Source organism: Eretmochelys imbricata, chromosome 9 (assembly GCF_965152235.1).
Source record: "Eretmochelys imbricata isolate rEreImb1 chromosome 9, rEreImb1.hap1, whole genome shotgun sequence".
NCBI lineage: Eukaryota > Metazoa > Chordata > Testudines > Cheloniidae > Eretmochelys > Eretmochelys imbricata.
Genome location: NC_135580.1, coordinates 11,719,606 through 11,743,507, shown reverse-complemented (window position 1 = coordinate 11,743,507; position 23,902 = coordinate 11,719,606). Strand labels below are relative to the sequence as shown.

Below are 23,902 nucleotides of genomic sequence, written 5' to 3'. Positions count from 1 at the left end.
ATGCTGAAGGGTGGTAGCAAGGGTGAGACTTTTTAGAAAGTTTTGCTAATGTAGACAGGAACTGGGAGAGGCAGAGCTACAAGGGATGGTGGGGTTTTTCTTGTTCCCAGCAAGGAGAAATCCATCATCCCTTCTAGCAGTGATTCCTCATGCCTTTGTGAACATGTAGGAACTACCCTTTCTCTAAGGTGTTATATACTCAGATTAGCAGCATCCTGAGGTTTAAAAGTATGTCTACACTGCAAAAAAACCACAACACTGCAGCAAGTCTCAGAGCCTGAATCAACTGATGCAGGGTCATGGGGCTCAAAATAATAATGGAGATGTTCCTGCTCAGGCTGGAGTCTGAGTTCTGAGACCCCACCCCCCTCACTGGGCTCCAGCCTAAGCGGAAACTACACTGCTACCCCCATAGTGCAAGCCCAAGTCAGTTGATCTGGGCTTTGAGATTTGCTGCTGCTGTGGGGGGGAGCGGTGTTTTAGTTTTGTTTGCAGTGTAGATGGACCCTGACTGGGCAGAGCACATAAGCACTCGTTACAGTGCTCTTCTGAGTCAGGTGGTCTAAGTAAGATTGCTTGTGTCCTGCATTTCATTCCTAAAAAGTAAAGAGGCTGAAGACTCTTGTGGAGTTTGGATGCATGCAGGTGAATCAATCACTTTTCTTTTGTTTGTTTTACAGAAACAAAGCCATTCACCTTGAAAATGAGCTGGATGTTTTTACAAAGCATTTTCTTCAGCAGAATAAATAGACCAATCTCTTTTCACTGCTGGCTTCCTTGGGTAACTGCCTGTAGGACAAAATTATAGAATGACACATTGCTCCCCTGTGGAGTCACATGAAATGACATTTTTAAAATTACTTTGATTATACTTGTCAGATACTGTAACACCCAGTTCACATTTTTGCAATGAACTGTATCTAAAAGCTGTGGTAAAGAGAAATTTTGCAAGAGCAAAATGATCATTTATATTTACTCTGGTGACTTAAAATAAAAAAACAACAACCCAGTATTATTTTGTTTTAGTATTTACCAGTGGCAAATCCCACCTTCCTGGCATCTGGGAGTTAATCTGTTATTCCTTCTCTTCCTCAAATCAGTATCAATGTCTCCCAGTTCTCTAGATGCTGATTTTTCAGATTTGTTTTATGAATGAAAATATTAGGCGAACAGCTCTAGCAGCCCAAAAGTGCTTCTTTAGATTTTGAATTCAGATAAAATCAATGGGGCTGGGCTGCTGTTACTCTACTTCTGTTAGTTTATAGATAGACCTGCCATTTTTATTTGTATAAACTTGATTCCCTCTAGGTATTTTGGAAAGCTTTAAAAATTCAAGCAAGCTGCAGTGATGGAATGGCAGTGTTCCTCACGCTGTAGTAACAGGAATATTGAAAACCAAAGTAAGTTAATGTGTAAAGTTCAGATGACTGTCGTGCAGCATGCAAGCCTCTACCTACACCAAACAGGGGGACTTCTGCTATACAGTTGGTCTACACTCAGCTGAATTTTTGCATAGTTTGGGATAAGGGATTAAAGTTTTTATCTAAGCACCTGGGGGAAGGCTTGCTATTTTCTAGTCACCTGGGCAAGGGATGTAGCCTAGCCTTCAAAGATTTCTCTCACTACATCATGAATACCTGCCGTGTTCTGCTGTGAGCATTATAAATTGACAGGTTTCAGAGTAACAGCTGTGTTAGTCTGTATTCGCAAAAAGAAAAGGAGTACTTGTGGCACCTTAGAGACTAACCAATTTATTTGAGCATGAGCTTTCGTGAGCTACAGCTCACTTCATCAGATGCATACCGTGGAAACTGCAGCAGTTTCCACGGTATGCATCTGATGAGTCTGCTGCAGTTTCCACGGTATGCATCTGATGTATATTCTCTGTGTATATATAAAGTCTGCTGCAGTTTCCACGGTATGCATCTGATGAAGTGAGCTGTAGCTCACGAAAGCTCATGCTCAAATAAATTGGTTAGTCTCTAAGGTGCCACAAGTACTCCTTTTCTTATTATAAATTGAATTGCTCTTCAGACTGCATACATTTGGGAAACAAACAATATTTACCTGTGGATACTTTTTCCATATTGCTTGCTTCCTTCTCAGACCAATTGTTTAGGCACTATCTTGGCTATTGTATTTCAAGTTCCTGAATTGTTCTTTACCTGCCACCTGCAGGTATGTGTTTTGTTTTTTAAATCTTGGCCACTAGTTCCCTCTGTTCTAGCTGTGTGTGTGGATGTTTCCATCTTAATCAGCTTTTAAAGGGTGGTTGTAAGCCAGGGACCTTCAAGAGACGCTAGCAAGGATGCCCAAGAGCTTCCTGATGCAGATCATGTGCAATTTCACCTGTATTTTATAAACAGACTTTTAAAAAATATTTTAGATAATGAAAGCCTTTCAGAATATTTATATATCCTTGATAAATGCTGCACAATCAGGTTTAAAACCAAACTCGTGTGCCTGTTACCGTGGTAGCTTAAGGCCCCAGATTTTTATGGTTGCATGAGTACTTGCTGGGATTTTTCACTAATTTACAAGAAAGGGCTAATGAAATGCACTTAGTTTTTTAAGACCTACTCATGATACTTTATTTTAAAAAGCAGGAAGTGATTGCTTAGAAGCTGGGTATGCTGCATGCTATTGGAAGTGTTTCAGGGTATTGATTTTCCTCATTGTTGTGGGAGTATGCTAATGATATGGGCTGCAGCCCAGCTGGTTAAATGTACAGAAATTATGTGAGGGGAAGAGTTGCAGATGTATTTATAAGTAGTTTATTTTTTGAGAGCATTTCTAGACTGGTTTAATTTGTGGGGGAGGAAGAAATACTGCCCCTTTAACTTATTGAATTTAGTTTGGCAGATGAGTTGACTAATGTAGTTGGTAAGAGATGATGCACTATTCCTCATTTTAAACTTGACCCCATTCACAAGCAGTGTGTAGCAGAAGATGCTGTTTTATCTGCATCTTGTATTGGTTATTACAGAAACTGTTCTAAAGCATGAGACCTGTGTAATTCAAGGTTGCTTGTTTCTACTTTTGTGGAAATTGATTTACTTCATGACAGCCACTTACTGGTGTTCCCTATAGTTTTGTTGAAAGACATCAAGTGAATGACCAAGATGGTAACTGTGGAAATAAAATTCAGAATTCTTTCTATTGGAGGTAAAGTGTTAGTGTGGTTCTTCAGAAGGAGTATGTCCGATAAAAGGAAGGAGACTGCTCCTTCGTTGCTTGATGTAACAGCTGCTCCCTACAGATTACCTAGTTCCCCCTCATTTAAGGTGGGGTATATATGGCTGAGGATTTCCTGCTACCACCTCCATCCTGCTTCTGAACAGTAAGTTGACTTTTCTGCCACTATTTGCATTATTTTTAAATAAACTCAAATGTTAGGATGGGCAGCTGCTGTTCCCAGAAAGGAGGAGTTAACAGGGACGATTATCAATGTACATGCTATTTTGTCTCAATTTGTAGAGAGCAACTGCATTCCTTTATATATAAAAGGAAGTCAGGCTAAGGGTTTACACACTATATTTAAAAACTTGTCCTTTTCATTAAAGATTCTGCTCATTTTCTAATGCTTGGATTGCAAAGCCCCTTCGTTTCCCCTTTGATATTGCAGCAGAAAGTAGTATTGTTTAAGAGGGAAATGGACTATGCTTGCCTAAAGAATTATAAAATAGAAATGCTAAATCCAGAATGCCATTCTCAAACAAAGGCTAAGTGCTCCAGTCATTGCTGAAGTGCATCTTTTTGAAACAAAGATCCCATGGACTACAGTAGTGTTGGGATTTGCTGTGTAGCATTTTCAAGATGCCTTTAGTAGTACATTCAATTTATAGATGAGGCAGTGCTGTGTGTGTCAGAATTTGAATGATGACTAAGCCATAAAAATTACATTTAAGACAAAAGTTCATTAAGGTATATAGCACATATTTTAAATGTATGCTGGAAATTTTAGTAGGAAAATTCCCACAGCCACCTAAATACCTCTGCACCAGGGTATTTGCTGTATTTGTCTTTATAAGATTGTCATGGTAGAAGGAAGGTTGTTAAATAAATATACACACCACAGCAAGTCTGGTTAAAAGCACTTGTTTATTGGTTACAATATCAACTCATGGCAACATCTTTCACTGAGCCACTGTACAAATACAAAGAAAAGATCCATTGGGGGGGGGAAGGGGGAAGCTATAAACAGAGTTCATAGCAAGTGATTTTTTTTTTAAACAGGGAAGTCTATATAACAGCCCTGTTATAGAACAAGTGGCACAAGTCCCTGTTTTGAATTAGCTTAAATAAAAAGGTTTAAGACTGTTTCTGAATACATACACAATCCAAAGGCAGTGCAGAATCACTTCATAATTGGTAATATTACTGAAGTTTTCCATCAAAGTAGTCAGCAACAAGTGAAATTAAAACCATTAGATGAGAAATGCTGGGCAATCAGAGCTAAGTGCCAAACTAAGTCAAGCATGTTGAAAAGAAATTCGTTTTGGACTCCTTTGGATGTAAAATGTAGTACAAGTGTTCAGATGCTTTTTTTTTTTAAAAAGGAGAAACAAATAAGAGCACCATTGTGTAAGTAAAACAAAGGCTTGAAATATATCTAAAACTATTCCACTGAAGTCCATATTAGTCAAAACCTAAACATACTGTGTGGTATAAGAATGTCAGGCACATTTAATCGGTTATCAGTTATTAACACTGTTCACACATTTACCATAACAACACTGCATTAACATTCTGCATGTATTTTACACAACCAGCAATTGGATAAAAAGGCTTGTGGTGCCTCCGAAGTGTAGGAAGTAGTTTCACCAGCATGCATGCCAGATTACTGTATACAAAGTGCACCATCAACCCATGCTTAATTACTTTTACAGGAAATGCTATCTCAAAATCTGTCATTCTGCTACACAATCATTTCATACCAACTATCTGAATTAGCCAATACCTATTCTCACCAACATTTTAAAGCACAGCACTAAATCTAGTGGAGGTGACAGTGTCCTCAAAGAGGAAAGACTAAGCACTCTTGGAATGTTTTTCCCAATACTTTCATTACACCCTAAAGTAATGTGAACTTCATGATGGGACAGGTGGGTTACATTAACTGCATTAAAGAGTTATCTATTTCCAATTCATGCATTACAGTATGCACATGAGGACTAGCTGGTATGTCAGTTCAGCACTGCCAAATCAGAGTCAAACTCTCTCCTCAGAAGAAAGCAGTTCTAATGAGTTTTTCTACTCCAAATGGATTATTGAACCAGCAGTTCTGTCAGATACTTAACAGTATGTGACATTCAGCAAGGCAGATGGTAATGACATTTAGGAGAAAAGTCTAGAGATGGTTGAAACAAGGTACACACATTACCCATACTAAGTAAATGTACATTAGCAATGTTGAAGCTTTTTGTGGTTTCTAGAATCTCACCCAGCATTTTTACTAATAAAGTGATAAAGGCTGAGTATACATGGGAACAAGTTGAAACTGGAAGTTTGCTTGGTCAGTATCCTTCACCAATCAGCCTTTAAAAAAAACAGTTGACAGCAGTTGTACCTGAATTAAAGAAATCTGTAATTTCATATGAGGCACATATTTCCAAGTTACAGCTTCAACCAATTACATTCTTGCTACACTACTTCTTTTAAAGTACATTTAAACACTGATTTACTATTAGAATGAAGACTGGAAAAAGGTTACTTTCCTAGCCATTACAAATTTTTGGCACAATGGTCATAACTTAAGTATTACTAATTCCAAAATCTAGTACATATTTTTGTAACCACATAACTTATTTGAAATTAAGTAGCTCTACAGTTTGGCAGTGGTAAACTTTTCACAACAGTTTAACGTGTACCCCACTGTGCTGTAAAATCCACTACATGTATTAAACTTGTTCACCATCACGTGAACAGTTAAACTACACTGACCTGCACATCTGAGCTTATATTAAGCTACAGGTACACATCTTTTAGTCTAAAAATCCCCATGGAGACATTTTCTTTGAGATGCAGGAGTCTGGATGAAAGCTTTCAAGTAAAACCTGCAAATGGTGGTATGTAGCAGAAGATGGGATTTGGTGCTTAGTTTAAAATTAAGCTCTATCTTAATGAGTGTACCATCTTGAAAATTCACCCATAAGCAATGCTTAAGAAAACTGAAATAGCTCACATAGGCCCATTATATTGCCTCAGTTCAAGATGTAATAAATGTCCCACTACTATAAATGCTTTTTTAAAAAAGCAAAACAATCCAAAAGAGACTTATACCAGGACTCCAACAGTAGCCACCATTTTGGTGCACATTCGCCCCAGGTGTACACTCCTGTTACCCTTTTAGAAATCTGACTTACTTAAGAGTTAGACAGCAGACATCTATGCTGCAATATAAAGGGAAATAGTGAGATATGTAATTGCAAGTATGGGAAGTCTCTTTACAACACTGGCAACTAGGAAGCTTAAAGATGCACCTTTAATGAGAAACTATTTAGTAATTAAAATTTTTCCTCTAAGAGTTTACTAGCAAATTTTCAGAATGATTCACTCAAACCAGAAGCAGCTGCAAGTTTAAAAATCAAAGGCACCATTAAAAAGTATCAAGTGTTCTGCCTGACCTCAAAGAGCTGCCGTCTTGGAAAAAGATACAAATATTCCATAAATAATTCTGCAAACAGATTAGAAAACAAAATAATCTTGCTGAAAAGAAAATGCAAAGGAGTTTCTGTGATCTACAGCATAACATGATTTTGGTCCAACACCATGATCTGCCTTTAGTAAGTGTATACTGCTCCAGCACGGGATGTGCTTTTTTAACGGATACTGAATTTACTACGATTGGCACCTCCACCATTGTAAACATGGCATATTTACAGGCACAGTCCGGAAGTACTGAAATTAGAATGACAAGTGGTAGAAACTTCACAAACAGTGGTCTCAGCAACAATCTCTTTTCATATTACAAAATGCTGGGCACTTATGTTCACAAACTGACCCAGGGACATTTGGACACATCACACCTTCAGGTGGAGGCAACAGATTAACATTAACTTTCAGCTTTAAGGTAATTTATTTAAATACACACATTTAAAATAAAGCACTTACAAGAAGCCAACAGAGAATGGCCCTTTCCTGAAAGTATCAGGTACTTTCATGCCCAACTCAGATTCCCCCCAGGGACATCCACCACAAACATGGACACGCTGCCAGCACCAGAGTTAAGTGATCTTCATGGGTAGTTTCAAATGGATTTGAGTCATATGATTTGTCATACCTACACACTAAGAAAATGCTTACTAGTTCAAGTGCTCTTGGTGCCTTTCATTTTATAAGTGAATCCTATCAAGATCAGGCATATAAAAGGAAATGACTATTTACTGTCAGTTTGCAGATTGGCATCTAATAAGATGCCAAAGCACAGACCACTGCAGTTGTAAATGAACTAGCAGGATTTAAAATTTAGAGTGCAAAGTTTCTAGAGGGATCATAGAGATTATCAAAAATGTTATTGTTCACTGTAGATAACATGGTCACTTCAATGATTACACAAGACAAGCATGGTCTGTTGTGGAATAGTAGGGCAAACCTCTAACTTTGCAGTTCTAGTAAGGGATTCACTGTATTTCCTAAAACATTTGTAGGAAGCCTTCATAGAGAAACCCTCTTAAATCTCTTCATTTGCTGTAGTAGTTGAACAGCAAGTTTGTGTACACTTTTAAAATTTCTTCAATCTATTCAGTTAACTCCATGCTACAATATCACCTTGCTAGTGCATGGCAGCTGGAATTTGCAGTGGATCAGAATCCTCTTATTTACAACTACACTGTCAAAAGGAAAGCACTCACCCGCTTAGTGACAGTAATAGGTTACTTGACTTATGTACTCTGTTCAACTTAAAGTAACTTACATGAGAGGCTGAAGCCAGCGTGTTAAAACCTTATTTTAATGGATACCTAATGGCATTAACATTCTCTTGGTGCTTGGAGGCCATGGCTGCTGACAGATGAACCAGGAACCACTGACTGGAAGGAGTAATTCCCCATGCTTAAATAGACAAATAGGTCTAGAAGTGAGTAAGTAAGGCGCTAGGTATTACCACGGTCATCAGGGCCTTTTTAAAAAAAAAAAGTAGTAATTCAAATGCCTTCCATTATAAAAACACATACATACCATTGGCTTCACTTTATCTACAGTAAATTCACAAAAGCGTTTAAAACAGCAATCTAGTTCATCCACTACAAAACTCAGAAGTGACATCTCAGGTTAAATGCAAAGCTATAAATGTAGTTCCTTAAAAAATGCAAACATATTTCTTTACATACAGACAAATGTTACATGATTGGCTGCTATAATGTGTATATTCTGTTATGTACAAAAAAAAGTACAGAATTAGCAGACTTTGAACACAAGCAGAAATCCCTCGAGGACAATCTAACCAAACCACCAAAAACAAAACAGACTGGCTCTTAGTTTCTCAGTCACCATGATTATGTGTGCTGGCCTGGCCCCTTATTAAAAGTCAGTGATTTCTCCACCCCCACCCCTATTTCTTCACTTGATTTTTTTCTAGTTTACAGAAAGCCTTTTTGTGTAATAATCAGTGAATAGAAAAACTTCACCTGCAAATACAAGGTAGAAATGTTATTTCACAGCTATAGGCTGCAGCATTGATCTCTCCAGATCTCAATGGAGAATGTACATGTTTGTCTCCCAGTTAATTCCAGATTCTGAGAAAACTGTCCCAAGACCCTGTAGCTACAGCCATGCCATCATCAGTAACACCTAAACAGCTGACACGGTTGTCATGGCCAGCAAGGACACCTGGAAGAGAAGATGGAGGACGTTAACAGCTGAAGCTTTTCAAGTTTTGTACATTGCTTTTCAAGTTAAATTCACCTCAAGATATCCTGCAAGAGGTTTTTTGTTTGTTAAGAGTGATTAACTGACAGAAGAAGTAGTCTCCTATGTTTTGTCTTAAAAGAAATATTAGCTCCCCAACATTATAAGTTAGCTCCTATCTTAGGAAGCCCTGAACCCTTGAACCAAACAGTTAAAATATTGTACATCTGGATTTTCCCCGTATATTTATTTATTTATTTAATAAAATAAATAAAAAGGTGCTGACAGTGCCTATAACCAAAACCAGACACAAAACCACTTACTGTACACAACATAAAACCTCACATACCTTTTGTAAACATCACTATTACCAGATCTGAAATATGAAAAAATAAAATGCAAGAAAATAGGGATACGAATCCAAAAGCAAACCTTTATGTTGAGTAACTGACCTTTAAAAGGAAGCAGGGAAGATTTCACAATTCAGCAGCACTCGCAGGTATCATCACTGACTACCAGTGAACTAGTTTTACGTTTAAAAGTTACAGAAAGTGGAATGTGTTCCATGTTGAGATTCTGCTAAAGAAAAAACTGCAACTCACTGCAGATACCATTTACCAACCTGCTCTCTCCCCCTTCAGAGTATCCCACACATTGCAGTTGAAGTCATCATAGCCAGCTAGCAAGAGACGACCACTTTTTGAGAAGGCTACAGAAGTGATTCCACAGATGATATTGTCATGGGAGTACATCATTAACTCTTGATCTGCACGCAGGTCAAAGAGTCGACAAGTGGCATCATCAGAACCAGTCGCAAATGCATGTCCGTTGGGGAAGAACTGGAAGTGAAAATGAGACAGGAGCTTGACACCAGAGAAAAGTGTTGCTCGTGCACGGTTTCAAAAACGGCATGTAGAGATGATCTTTACTGAGATACTCAGATACAACACAAATTCACGAGCAAAAAGAAAAAAAATCAGAATGGATTTTCAAAATGCAACTATTGTGCACACACAACTGTGTTTAACACTTGTAGCATAGTACTGACCAAAGGCAGGTGCAATGGCTTCACTGGCAAATTTCAAGAGACAAGAGGAACTAATTTCCATAAAACGGAGTGGAGCATGGCCATTTTTTTCTTTGGAATAACCCATGGAGACTGTCCCTGTACACAATGTTCCACCTTGAGCTGGTCAGTCCGGCTGCTTGGATCAAAACAGAGGACTGCAAGCTAGCATTTCAGCCTCCAGAATTCACACCTACTAAATAATCCATGTTAAGCACCTCATTGATTTAAATGGCAGTGAAAGGTACCAAGCACATCTCAGGATTAGACCCAAGCGTATGGGCTGCATTTCTCCACAGATCGTGCTGCTGGTATTCCAGAGACTTAAGAATTTGCAGTGTTTATAAAAAAAGATGCAATGTAGGTTTAGATTTCATTACCCATTAAACAGAACATGTCCCCTGTGGATCAGAACATAAAATGGGGCTGTGGCAAACAGAGGAAATACACTCCGGTTCAGAAACATTACAAAACTATTCCAAGGGTAAATATATTCAGCATTTTTAAGCACCAGTTTCACCTTTAGTTTCCAGAGTTTAAAGATGCCATTTTCTACAGGAAATCCAAATACATACTGATGAACATAAAAGTTTGAGAACTGACTCCATCTTGAAGGTTTATTATTTACTACTTTAAAAAAAACAAACCAGTTACTTACCTTCTTGTAACTGTTGTTTTGAGATATGTTGCATATGTCCATTATGCTAGATGTGTACACATCTCATGCATCAGTGCCAGAGTTTTCACTAGAGATACCCACTGGGGTGGCCACTCCTACACCCTCACATCCTGTGTGCCTGAGCAGAGGGTTTACCAGGCTGTGGTGACTCCACTCTATCTTCTTCCATCTGGTGTACACCGAAGAGTGAGGTCAACCTAGGTACGTCGCTAAGTGATGTGAAAAATCCAACCCCCTGAGCAACGTAGTTAAGCCAACCTAACCCTCAGTGTAGACAGTACTAGGTTGAGGGAAGCCTAGCTACTGCCTCTCAGGGAGGTGGATTACCTCTATGCTGATGGGAGAATCCCTCCCACTGGCATAAGTACTATCTATACTTGAAGTGCCTCTGCAGCTGTGCCACTGTAGCATTTCAAGTGCAGACAACCCCTCAGATAATAAACTTCAATGCACAGGGGAAGGAGAGTGGGTCACGTAAAGAACATACACAATGTCTCAAAAGAGCAGCTGAAAGGAGTAACCATTTTTTCAAATGATTGCACATGCCCATTACACTAGGAGACTCCCATAAAGTTTCCAACAGAGTTGGGACTAGGATTCTCATCAGACGAGGAATTGCCGAACTACTTTCCCCACATTTGTGTCTTCTCTTGACATGATAGTAATCACTTAATATCTATCAAAGATGTGGACTGAAGACCACGTTCCTCTCTGCACTTGTTCGCAATATCCATGCTTCCCAGAAATACTGCAGAAGCTTAGTGCGCTCTGGCTGAAGGCAGAGAGCACTTTTCAGAAGCCGTTATGCTGTTGATCTTGTAGCACATGAAAACACAGCTGGTGATCCACTTGGATAGTCACTACACTGTTACAGGACACTCTCTCATTCGTTCTGCATAAGAGATGAATAGCTGAGAACAGACCCAAAAGTGCTTTGCTCTATCTAGACAAAAAACCAGTGATCAGCAAACATCCCAAGCGTGGAACTGTTGTTCATCGTGAGCATGTGGCTTTGGAAAGAAGACCAATATATAGATTAGTCAAGGTGGAAATCAGATACCGCCATGATGAAAAATTTAAGGTGTAGCCTAACCTGTACTTTGTCCTTTTTCTTTTTTAAGGTTTTGTGACACTCTACACCCCAGGGGAGTACCCTATAACCCTCATATTCATCATTTGTATATAGTTGTGATATTGCATACAAAGCATGCCTTGTAAGGTATCATGAGAAAGGTTATGATCTGCTGAAACCCACTGTTCCATCTAAATATATAGATCATTAATGCATATGAAGTTATGAGAATTGTGTTATATAGTTGTCACTAAAATATGCTGTGGGAAGCGCCGAGATACTAGCTCCCCAAAGACGTTTATCCCCCTGGTTATTAATGCCTGGGCAAGTGTCGAACCACCAACAATAGCGATTGTCCAACAAGAGAGCTACAATGCAATGACTCACTTGTACAATGCCACACCAGGGGAATTGCTCAACCTTGCCTGGTGAGTCAGCAATGTCCACCAGACATGCCTGGACTTGTGTTCTCCAAGCACAGGGACTAAGGGTATAAAACAGAACACAGTGGCCCCATGCTTGGCCTTTTCTCCTGCCCCCACCTATGCTGCAAGCAACAAGGATGCTCAGAAGACCAAAGACTCTAACAGAGGAGGCTGGCCCAGGTTTCAAGGATGAAACCTGTGTACTATGAACTGAAATATCCAGTAAGGTGAGGAAAAACTGCTTAATCTAGATCGGGGTCGGCAACTTTTCAGAAGTGGTGTGCCGAGTCTTCATTTATTCACTCTAATTTAAGGTTTTGCGTGCCTGTAATACATTTTAACATTTTTAGACGGTCTCTTTCTATAAGTCTTTAATATACAACTGAAGTATTGTTGTATGTAAAATAAATAAGGTTTTAAAAATGTTTAAGAAGCTTCATTTAAAAATTAAATTAAAATGCAGAGCCCCCCGGACCTGTGGCCAGGACCTGGGCAGTGTGAGTGCCACTGAAAATCAGCTTGCCATAGGTTGCCTACCCCTGGTCTAGATGTTGCCCAGTCTAATAGGTTTGAGAGTTAAGACTGCATGCTTATGTTTTATTTTCTTTTGGTAACTAACTGACTTTTTGCTATCACTTAAAATCTCTCGTTTGTAGTCAAACTTCTTTTACTGTTTATCTTTACCAGTGAGTTTGCCTGAAGCGTTTGATAAATCTGCTCAGGTTTACAAAGGCTGGTGTATATCCACTTTCCATTGATGCAGTGGTGAACCAATTAATAAACTTGCACTGCTTGTCTTGAGCAGTGCAAGACTATATATTCCTGAGGTACAAGGCTGGAAGCTGGGGGGAATTCGGCTGGTACCTTTCTTAGTGTGATACATAAGTGGCTCTGGGAGCATCCATACAATTTAGTTGGGTGTGCTGTTGTGCTGAGTGATAACAGCACCTGGAGGGTTTTGCTGCTTGTCACTAGCAAAGCATTGTTAGAGAGCCCAGGATGGAGATTTAAGGGGGCACAGCGGTCCCACCATCCCAGGCTGCACCCCAGGGATCCCATCACAGGTCTGCGGAAAAATCCAACCAGGGCATGCAAATCCCCAACTCTCCTTGCCGAGGTGATGGCCATTAGAAAAGCCATGTAACAATAAACAGGAGGCTAATGGTTCAAGAGGGAACCTGTAAGGGCTGTTAAAGTTCAAATCCCACTGTAGAGTAGCGTCTCTGAAAGGTGAAAAAAATCTTTTAAGAACCTTGTAATCCTAGGGTTAGAGGATACAATTCTGCCTGTAATAAGGAGGTCAAATAATGAAACTGGGGCCAGGTATACTTGAATGGAGCTAACCACCAAATCTGACTTCAGTGTAACATAGTCCAAAATCATTTTAATCATAAATTACAAAGGAGGCACACTATCTGGGCAGCTAGCCAAAGCATAAGTGGAAGCATTTATAAAGGTAGAGAGCCCTTGTGGATGGTTTCCTACTATTAAGTAGGACACTATGGACTGCTTCCAAACAGTGCGATGCCGCTGAGGAACCAGGCTGTGACGTGTAGCAACTGAGGGTTCAGTGTGCAAAAACTGCCTGTGATTCTGCAATATCAGGTCCTTGACTAAAGGCAGGGGTAAAGGTTCACTGACAGACAACTTGCGCAGGTCCAAGAATCATGGCGGCCTCGCCCAGACTGGTGCAGTATCATTTTCCCTCATCCTTGCTTCATCTTTAACAACCACCTTGGGAATCAGAAGCGCAGAATAGAGCGGACCCTTGACCCGGGGAAGAGAAGCATATCTGAGATGGACCTGGGGCTTTAGTCCACCTTCAAAAACAGAAAAAAAAGAGTATTTCTTGTTCTGACAGCTTGAGTATAAATCCACTAATGGGACTCTCCCTACTTGAAATACTGATCTTAGAACAGCCAGGTTGAGAGGCCATTTATGATCCAAACTGAATGACCTGCTTGATCAGTTCGCTAAGGCATTCTGAATCCCTGGTAGATGTGATGCTCAGAGTCAGGGAATTCCATATGCAGATGTTCCACAGCCTGATTGACACATGCTGTTTGATTTGGCAACTCCTGTTTATTGATGTGGAACACTGTCTTCTGAACGCCTCGTTATCTTGTCCGAAAGAGGCCCTGAGAAGAGAAGAGGCAGGTTAGGACTTCCTGCTGCTGGTCTTAATCTTCCAACGCAGGACTGTCCAAAGCAGCTGAAGACCAGCATCAAGCAGCCTGTCAGTATCATGTGGACATACTTCTCCCCTCAGGGATGTGTTTCTATAGAGTAGTGGTTTATTGACTTCTGATGGTTTGTCAGTACTGGGCAGGGACACTTACCTTCTCTGGGATTAATTTTTGTTGGAGACAAAGATCTAGATGCCATAGGCATCCCGCACTGTAACCAGTAGGGCTAATGATGGAGCTGGTATGGTACTGGGGGCCAATTATACCTAGATCAGGCCCTCCCATTCCTTTGATCTACTCTTGGCAGGATGACTCCTACGAGAGTGGGAACAATCCCTGGTTTCCCTGAAGTGGGAGACATCAGAACCCACTTCAGACTGAGGAGAAGCAGGAGTACTCCAAAGGCCAGGGTGAAGCGGTACCAGCCAGAGATGGGGAAAGTGATCTACAACAAGCCTTCAGTACCAGCAGCCATCCTGGGGCTTCCTGGCCATCAGGACTATGCGCTGAGGAAGAGCGCTTACCATTGGTCTTGGAGCTGGCACTGGGATTAATGGAAGCAGCACTGAACCTGAAGTTACTGGTACCGTAACAGACCCCCAGTGTGGAAGCCAACACGTGCAACAGCCCCTGCAAAGTGATGTCGGTCTGAATGATCGGGGAGGGCAGAACAGAAAGGCTCAGCAGATCCTATGAAGTTGTGCCGGCCTCCCGGGTGGCTGGTGCTGCGACGAGCGTTTGCCCTGCTGTAAGCAAGGGTAGTAGCACCACTCTTTGTGCCGAGGAAGCAGCCGCCCTCGCCAGCCCTGGCACACGAACTGAAGTCAACAGATCTGCTCTGAGAGAGCCACTAACATGAGACAGCGGGAAGCCAGGGGCCAAAGGATGTACTCTACCTTCGATACCGAAGTGGTCAGCCTCCGAGGCTGAGGAATCCCATACTGAGCACTTTGACATGAAGTTGTCCTCCTCTTCAGCTTCAGAGGCTGAGGGCACTCCAAGCACCGTTACCTCTTTGAGGACTGCCCTGGTGAGGGGGATCTCCTCCTGTCTGTCCACAGGTAAGACGAGGGACAGTCATGGATGGAGTGACTGAGGAACTCCCTCTATCCACAGAGGTGGTTCTGATGCTGGGCAAAGGGCAGCCTCCATGAGGATGTACCTGAGATGCTCTTCTCTTTGCTTCTTAGTTCTTATCTTGAAGCCCAGGCAAATCAGACAAGTTCCAGATGTGACCTCATCCAAACGCTTCAAACAGTGAGTGAGGATTGCTCTCGGGCACTGGCTTTGACACCTGGAGCAGGGTTGAAGCTGGGGGACACTGACCTTCCCCCCAGTATCAGGCGGAGCTCAAAGTCCACTGACAGTCTGAACAATAGATAAATAATGGAAAAGTAAAAGCTGTCCAAGAGAGGCAAAAATGAGAACCACTAACAGCTCATTCGCAGAAAGAACAAAACTGACAGCATGCTCTGAACAACTGCAATAAGGAACTGAATGAAGGGTGGGGCAGCTCTGCCACTTTATACTCCGCTTGGAACATGAGGGACATCATAACGCAGGAGTGGCTGCCTGTACTGGTGCTGCGAGGGAAAATTCTCCAGCACTGGTGCACAAGACGTACACATACCTACTGTAAATGGACATATCCAATCACACAAAGATAAAGTATTATGAAGCAAAAGGAGGTCAAGCAGGTAAAGATGGATGGAGCAGCAAACAGTTATGGCAACTTAGACTAAATGAGGACAGTCTGAATTGTTCCAAGATCACTTAACCATATCTAGAGGATATGTATGATTAATAGTTATGAACTAGATTGTAGGTGGTTGGTCTCATCAAGATCTCATATTCTAAGAAGCTACATTCATTGTAAGTGGCCAACTCAGAGTTGACGACTCTCCACCCTGTTTTGAAAACTAGATTATAAATTGAAATCTTACAGCTACACTTATTGTCTCCTCGCTCTCCATTTGTAAATAGAAATGCTCACTTACACAAACTGCGTTAATATCAGACACATGCCCTGTGAAAGACTGCCTGCACATTCCATCGCGAATATCCCAAAGCTTGGAGGAGGCATCACAGGCACCAGAAACAAAAGTCCTCATGTCTGGACTTAGGGATAAACTCATCACATCTCCGGTATGCCCAGTGAACGTGGTGGTCTGTTGACCAGTTTCAATGTCCCAAAGAGCACTGCAAATAAAACAGATGTATTTCAGCAATATAATGGAGTCTCTGCAAGTTTAGCTTAAAAACAATCAAAGCACTGAAAAAAAAAAACACCCCATCAAATACCCCCCACCTCCAAAACTCACCAGGTGGTGTCCCCTGAACTTGTAACAATTTGGTTGTCATCTAGAAAACGACAGCAGGACAAGTATCCTAGGAACAGAATAATGACAGACGTTAATGTCATACCCCACTGTTGCAGTAAAAGTTATTAAAAAAACCTTCTCAGTATGTCACACAATAACCACCACTTGATGCTACTTGTGTTTTAAAAATAGCAATACAGAAGCCAAATTCACTTGAGTATGTACTGCTCCATTTGCTCAGATAGCTACTGGTAATATCTCATTGGCAGAGTTAAATGAACACAGAACTTAGCATTAAGACTGATAAAGTCAAAATGAGTGACATACAAAAAGTGATTTCTAAATGTGATCAAAACGAAGATTAGACTATATTCTATTTTGCAAATTTCTAACACTTGTTTTCACTTTACAGCATGCAGTGAACAGTGCAAGCTTGGGACTGTGTCACTTTGACTAACAGTAGAAAAATAAATGTAGTAAAATGCAGCTGACCTGTATGCCCTGGTAACTCTCTGCTCACTCTCACATTGCCCTCTCTGGTTTTCAAATTATATATGGAACAGATGTTGTCCAATCCACCACAAGCAACATAGTTGCCAGAAGGAGCATATGCACAGGTCATCACCCAGGAAGATCTCAAAGGAATGGCATGCATCTACAGAGAGACAAGGCACATTAGAACTACACCACATTTTACGCAGTGACACTCAACCATAGAGATTCTTGTCCTACCTAGTTAGCTGCAATACTGCTTTAGCATTGCAGCAGATGCTACTAAGTAAGAGAGTGGGATATCCCACTAATAAAGAATCTGATTTTAAACATGCTTCTATTTGTGCTGAATATTTTACTTGAGATGGAAAAAATGGTCGCCTGGTTAGATGTGTGCAAGTTCAGTACAATCATTTTTATAGTATCATAGCTATTCTGAAATTAAGGATTACTAGTTTAACATGCAACTGGTTTTGGTCAGTTCAAATTCCTCCCTCCAGTTTGTCTTCCTGAGCCAGAACCTCACCTGGTGTAGACTGGCATAGCTCCACCAATGAAGCTATGACAACTGCCATCAGCAGAGGATCTGCACCCCAGGTCCTTCCTCATTTGATCAAGATTTCTCACTACCAAGGAGCCAAACATCTATTATAATGGATTTATATTAATTCTCTATAAACCCTGTGGTTGTGTGCTTCTGCAACACAATAGCAGAAAGCATGTGCCACAGAAACAGCAGCACAAGTAGGGTGTACAGTTGCAAAAACAACGAGTTAGTTATTAAAACTCCTCAGAAAGATTTCACCCACCCACCCCGACACACACTCAAATGCTTGGCCAATGAACACCAGGAGCACTGCTAAGCTTCCAAGGGATCCCATGCTAACCACATTACTTCTGCAGCATGCCCTACCAGTGATCTCAGAGTTATCAGAGGGTTATAAAAAACAAATATTCTTTTCTCCCAGCAAACGAGCTACAGTGAATAGAAGCAAAGGCTCAACATATAGAAATAGGTATTACCCAAGCTAAAATGCACTTTGAATAAAAAGCTGGACATAAAAAAAAGGAAAGCAAGCTAGTTAAAACTTCAAACAGGAAAAAGTGATAGAGCCAATCCAATTAAAAGAAAGAAGTGTTACAGAAAGAAGGAACTAAAACAAAAAAGTGTCACTTGTGTACAGATTACCAATATGGATTATAAACAACTCTACCTTATTTGTTGTATAACTATCCCAAATAATTAATTTTCCATCTTGGGAAGCGCTGACTAGTAGCCTAAAGATAACCACAAAACAGAAATATTAACATGTTAACTTCTTGTCTCGTACTTAATTTCAAAATAGACAAGATGAATGAATGTCAAATAATTCAGAAAAGCCTTTTCATTTTCTCCTTTTGACTATTTTTAATCTTTCTAGGGTCAAATGTTGCTGGACAGCTGCAAAGAACAACATGTTGCCTGCTAGAAAATCTTACCTGAATCCATGAATAAAACTTCCACTATTAAAACAAGCTAGAATAACTGTCATTTAAAACTGCTCAAGCTATTTACAAATTTTATAACCTCTCCCAACTGGCTGTTTGTATCCTTCAAACTAAATGTTTCAGTATCATAAATGTAGTATAGGTACTCCTGGTCTAGACAAGCCAGAACACAGTATCACCAGGTACAATTAGCCTCTGGAATGGCTACCATATGTTAGAGATGGCTATTGGTTGTTCAAAAAACTTTCTGGAAGGAGTTATTTTATATTTAAGAAGCCTTCCAGCATCACCCTTTTGTTCCATCAGAACTAATGAACAAGTCGCATGTTTTCTTCATTTAAATATTCCTTTTGGCAGTGCTGATGGTATTGTAGACATTTCGAAAAGTTTTTGATAAAAACTTCTAATGAATCAATCTATTATGCATGTATTTAAATCTTATTTGGATTATTTGTCAATGCTTTTGATGAATTTCTTACACTAATAATCAACACTATACTGAATTAGCTGCAGCACAACATGGCAGACTAAATTTATTGTTGTGATTTACAAAACACACATTTTAATTCACTGAAAAATATTGTTATTCCATGTCCTTACTTACAGTGCTCTATTAACATGAAATACATTTGCACTAAAATCAACCATTTCAAGCTATATGCCCTTTCACAGCTTAAGGGAAAATGTAATACAAAGAATTCTGAAGTTATGTGCCACCATACACCAGGCTCTCAGATTTGAAGAGTCTGTAATAGACCATCTGAAAGATTAGACAAAATGCTTGTGGAAAATAAAAGTGAAGCATATATTCTTATAATGGAATGATTTCTTTTCATTATTTCTGTATAATTATAACTGGCTTTAAAAAGGCAGGCTGAAGTACAAAACATTTCTCAATTTTCTATGATCTATGGCCCTCGAAAGTGTCTGAAGACTGACAGTATGTCTACACTGCAATTAGGCACCCACAGCTGGCCTGTGCCAACTGACTCAGGCTAAGGGGCTACATAATTGTGGTGTAGACTTTTGGGCTTGGGCACATCTACAGCGCAATTAAACAGCCCTTTAGCCTGAGCCAGCTGGCATGGACCAGCTGTGGGTTTTTAATGGGAGTGTAGACATATCTTGGGGGACCACTCTGGGTGTCTGGATTTTCTTGTAATAGACAAACTCAATAAAGACAATGGATTTATGGTTCATTACAACAATCTTTGACCGAATAACCCTTCTTTGTCCTACAACTGCAGACATGTTAACTGCTAACTTCACTGTGGTCTCTTACAATGTGATAAATCCTTATGCTTAACGATCTGTTCCACCTTGTATTTAGCTGTGACAATCTGGCCACATCTACACTGTGATTTATATCGGTAAAACTACATGGACCTAATCACTGGCATAGACAGCGCTGTCGACGGGAGAGCTTCTCCTGTCGACATAGCTGCCACCTCTCACAGAGGTGGATTAACTACGCCAAGAGGAAAAGCTCTCCCATTGGCAAAGCAGCACCTTCACGGAAGTACTACAGCAGTGCAGCTGCGCCACTGTAGCTTTGTACATGAAGACAAGCCTTTTAAGTACCCTTCCCAGACCTGAAGAGCTCTGAGAAAGCACGAAAGCTTGTCTTCACCAATGGAAGTAGGTCCAACAAAAGATATTACCTCACCCACCTTGTCTCTCTAGTAAGTCTACAATTCTTTCAATAGCTAGAAAAGGGATCCCTCTGCCTCTAAGTTCAAGAATCATACGTACAAACCTTGAATCAGATCCCCAGTGCATAGCATAAATTTTAGCTAAGTGACCTCTCAGCGTACGTCTTGTTCGCATTTGGATTCGACCCACTGAGTCCAGACTTGTGGTGATCTGAGCAGGAAAAAAAACACAAACCAAACAATTACTCTGTATCTCCGAGATGGTCATAAATGTGTACAACACTCAAACTGCCAGGAACATAAATTTTTGCACCCCTAGAATTTGGGCATACAACAGGGACTGTTTCCACAGAAACAGGGCACAATGATGTGATAGTGTAGCCAGTCAAAAGGTTTTGCAAGAAAATCAGGGTACCAGTGACAGGGAACTTAATGATGGTCACTATTCTAAATGTTTCAGACTGTTACAGGCACTCTGTAGATGGAGCTTCTATATGTATTAGGTGTGAACTTTATTTTTACAGTAAAGCTTTATGTATGTTGACAATTCTCACCCTCAAAATAATAGCCCCAGAAGAAAATGATCATTTAGTATTTATTCCAGTGTCGTTTTTCAGTAGTCTGACAACTGCCACCTAAAAGCTTAGACCTGGATTTTAAATGAAAAACTTCAGTTTCCAAATAAAATGGACAGCTTATACATAGCTAACTGGGAGCAACTCTCAAAGCCAAACCATCATGCCATATAGTTTCATGAAATGTTTAAAAAGGTGAATTAAGGAAAATATGAATAATATTTAATAAAATATATAATAAAGAAATCTATCCAATGTATTTCTCATGTATCTAAGTGTCTCATGACTTTAGAGCTTTTTGACTGGCTGCAAATAATACCTGTAAAGGCCTTAGCTTTTTTTTTTCCCCTCTGTAATTATTGCTTCAATTTCATAATTGTAAATAGTGCACTAAGCAATGTGCTTCTAGGGTTGTTGCACTTCATCTTTTTCAGACACCATACCAGGCATGCTATAATCTCTCAAGAAACCTATTGCTTCATAGGGGCTACTTCCCAAATATAAAAATAACGATATACCTGAGCGAGAGTTGTATCACTACATGCTTTTCTGGCATCCTGAAACAGAGAAAGGAACAATATGAATCTTGAACACAGTAACAGTGTACATCAACTGAAAATCTTACCTACAGAAAAGTTATTTTACACCAAGACTTTTCCAACATCTGTTGGAAAACAAAGCTTCATTGTTTAAAAAAACGTATGCACGAATCCTTATGTTCAGTATTCCCACCCCATTCAGGTGAATAAGTTGTCCAAGAGATCTGAAGTATTGCAACAGAAAACAGCTGCCATACTTGCTTACATGGCATTTATACCTAGACAAGTTCCAAGTCAACCTCTTTGCAATCTTGCAGGACAGCCTCTTGTTTTGATGCTGTACTACTCTGCCTACATGTCAAGGGCTAAGTGGTGAATCCAAAAAACACTTTAGAGTAGTCCCTTCATTATGCAGTATTCGGGTAAGAATCCAAAATGTGGGCTGAGTAAGATAAGAGAAGGGAGAAGACAAAATGCTGGCAAAGGTGAAAACGAAGTGATTAGGGCCAGCACAACTGTGTCGGTCAAGGATCACACTTCATTGCACACCTGACTGACATAGCTGTGCTGGTAGAAGGCTCTGGTACAGACAGTTATACTAGTAATACTGTGCTTTTGCTGGTAGAGACTTACTTCATCTGGGGCGGGTAGCTAAGGGAATTGGGAGCCTGGGATAAGATACACTGGAAAAGCATAGCTAAACTGTTTAAGTTGCATCCAAACTACAAGTATTTTGCCAGTACAATTCACTAGAATAGCCATACTGGCAAAGCACTCCTAGTGTGGATGCAGCTTGTCGCAGTAAAGGTAATGCTTTGTACCAGTACTGTAACACGCCCCCCGCTGCCCCCCGCCACACACCTACCTACCTCAATGAGCAAAATCGCCGTGTGTATGCACTCTATCTTCAATTACATGAGCACAAACTACTTCTTCCACAGCACCCCTGCTTCATTCAGTGCACACCAAATGAGCAAGCTATTCAATATTTTGTTTTCTCCTCATTGTTCTATGTGTGGCCCCATGTCTTATTTACTGCACACTATTCAACTCTTGATCTGAAGACATAATGATCAATTTCCTTGTGGGTTTTTCCTATGGTGCTCATCATTATAATGAATTTATTTTTACAAAATCCACATGAATTTATTTTTACAAAATTTTACCCATGGGGAACTGAGGCAGAGAGATTAAGGTCAAAATGTCCACTGTTTTTGGGTGCCCAATTTGAAAGGCATAGGATCAGGTTTTTCTGAGAACTTAGTATTATATAGCACTTCATATTCATATGTTCAAAGCACAGCTCCCACTGACTTCAGTTGTAGCTGTGAGAGCTCAGTACTTCTGCAAATCAGATCCCAGGGTCTCACTGTAGGAGCCCAGAAAATGATGAACACACACAATTAGTGACCATGTGTGAGAAGTCTAGTTTAAATGACTAGTCTAGTATCAGATAGGAACTTAGTGGCAAAGGCAGGGATAGAATCCAATTCTCCAGAGCAGCATGCAACTGCATTAAGGACCCTCTCTTTTCCTGCACCTCCCTACCTTATTCACTAGACACCTTCCACAATAAATAAAGCATGCATAATAGAGAGACAGTCGCTTTCACTACACAACCCTGATTCATCTCCAGGACAGAGTGAACTGAACGAGGGGAAAGAAAGTACGTGGTCATGTAATCAGAGACTGTATCAATGCCTACCTTAGTTCTGGCATTTTCTAGCTTCTCAATTGTTTACTCTGCAACCTTAATAATGTTCTTTTAAATGTAGTTGGTATATTTTGACTTCCTACTTAAAAACAAAACAAAGTAAGGTAACTGCCACTAGCTGCTCTTAATAGTTTTCTTTCCAAAAACAAGCTCAAGAGCGGATTAGGTCACCTCAATCCATTTCTTACACGGTCTGAACTGCAGAAATATTTATAAAATGTTGACATCTTGAATCAGAAACAGTTTAAAATACCACACAACAAATCCCTTGGTGTTCAGGAATCCTTTCACTCACAAGAAGAAATACACTGGATATTAAAGCTAAGCAATTAAATTCATTGTTTAGTTGCAACAGCTGAAGAGGCCCAATTTATTTTGGATGCAATCTTTTAACTTGGCCAGAACTGATTATTATATAAAATATAATTTTTATTATTAATATAATAGCAAGAGTTGGCAGCACCACCTACAGCTATAATGGGAAGTGTCAGACAACTTTAAGACTTTGTTTTTCTGTTGCTTATAACTTTGCTGAATTTTAACAGTTCAGGCTGAAGATTTCCTGACTGCCTCAGGCTGATTTTTATTAAATTTATCTATTTTTCAGCAAAAAGGTCCAGCTGTTTGAGAACAAGGTTAAAGAAAAATTTAAGTTTTGCCCATGTTAAATAAATTCTTACAACCATTTCATTGAGAACTTCTAAAGCCTCCATGCTTTGGAGCAAGAGTTTGAAATCTGATGGTGGGTTTTTTCCCCACACCCCTGACCGACAAAAGTTTTAATCGACAAAGGTACTAGGATAGACAAAGCCAAGGACTACGATCTTGGGGGCAGTGGGGGTGTGA

The 23,902-nt window shown here is 40.1% G+C and overlaps 2 protein-coding genes across 2 annotated transcripts in view; one reads left to right on the top strand and one right to left on the bottom strand.

Annotated features, from left to right (window-relative positions):
* LOC144270636 (mitofusin-1-like) overlaps positions 1-1,742 on the top strand; it is a 74,233-nt gene extending 72,491 nt beyond the window's left edge. Inside the window, 1 exon segment of the mRNA XM_077827242.1 lies at positions 681-1,742. Within this exon segment, the coding sequence (XP_077683368.1) occupies positions 681-750 (70 nt within the window). The 3' untranslated portion in view covers positions 751-1,742.
* A 2,340-nt stretch (positions 1,743-4,082) lies between these two features.
* Positions 4,083-23,902, bottom strand: part of GNB4 (G protein subunit beta 4) — a 55,206-nt gene continuing 35,386 nt past the window's right edge. The window contains exons 3-10 of the mRNA XM_077827288.1: positions 21,322-21,360; positions 20,333-20,439; positions 18,303-18,366; positions 17,089-17,251; positions 16,597-16,663; positions 16,273-16,474; positions 9,470-9,686; positions 4,083-8,829 (exon numbers count right to left, since the gene is read on the bottom strand). Coding sequence (XP_077683414.1) covers positions 8,723-8,829; positions 9,470-9,686; positions 16,273-16,474; positions 16,597-16,663; positions 17,089-17,251; positions 18,303-18,366; positions 20,333-20,439; positions 21,322-21,360 — 966 coding nt within the window. The 3' untranslated portion in view covers positions 4,083-8,722. The remainder of the gene's footprint in view (positions 8,830-9,469; positions 9,687-16,272; positions 16,475-16,596; positions 16,664-17,088; positions 17,252-18,302; positions 18,367-20,332; positions 20,440-21,321; positions 21,361-23,902) is intronic.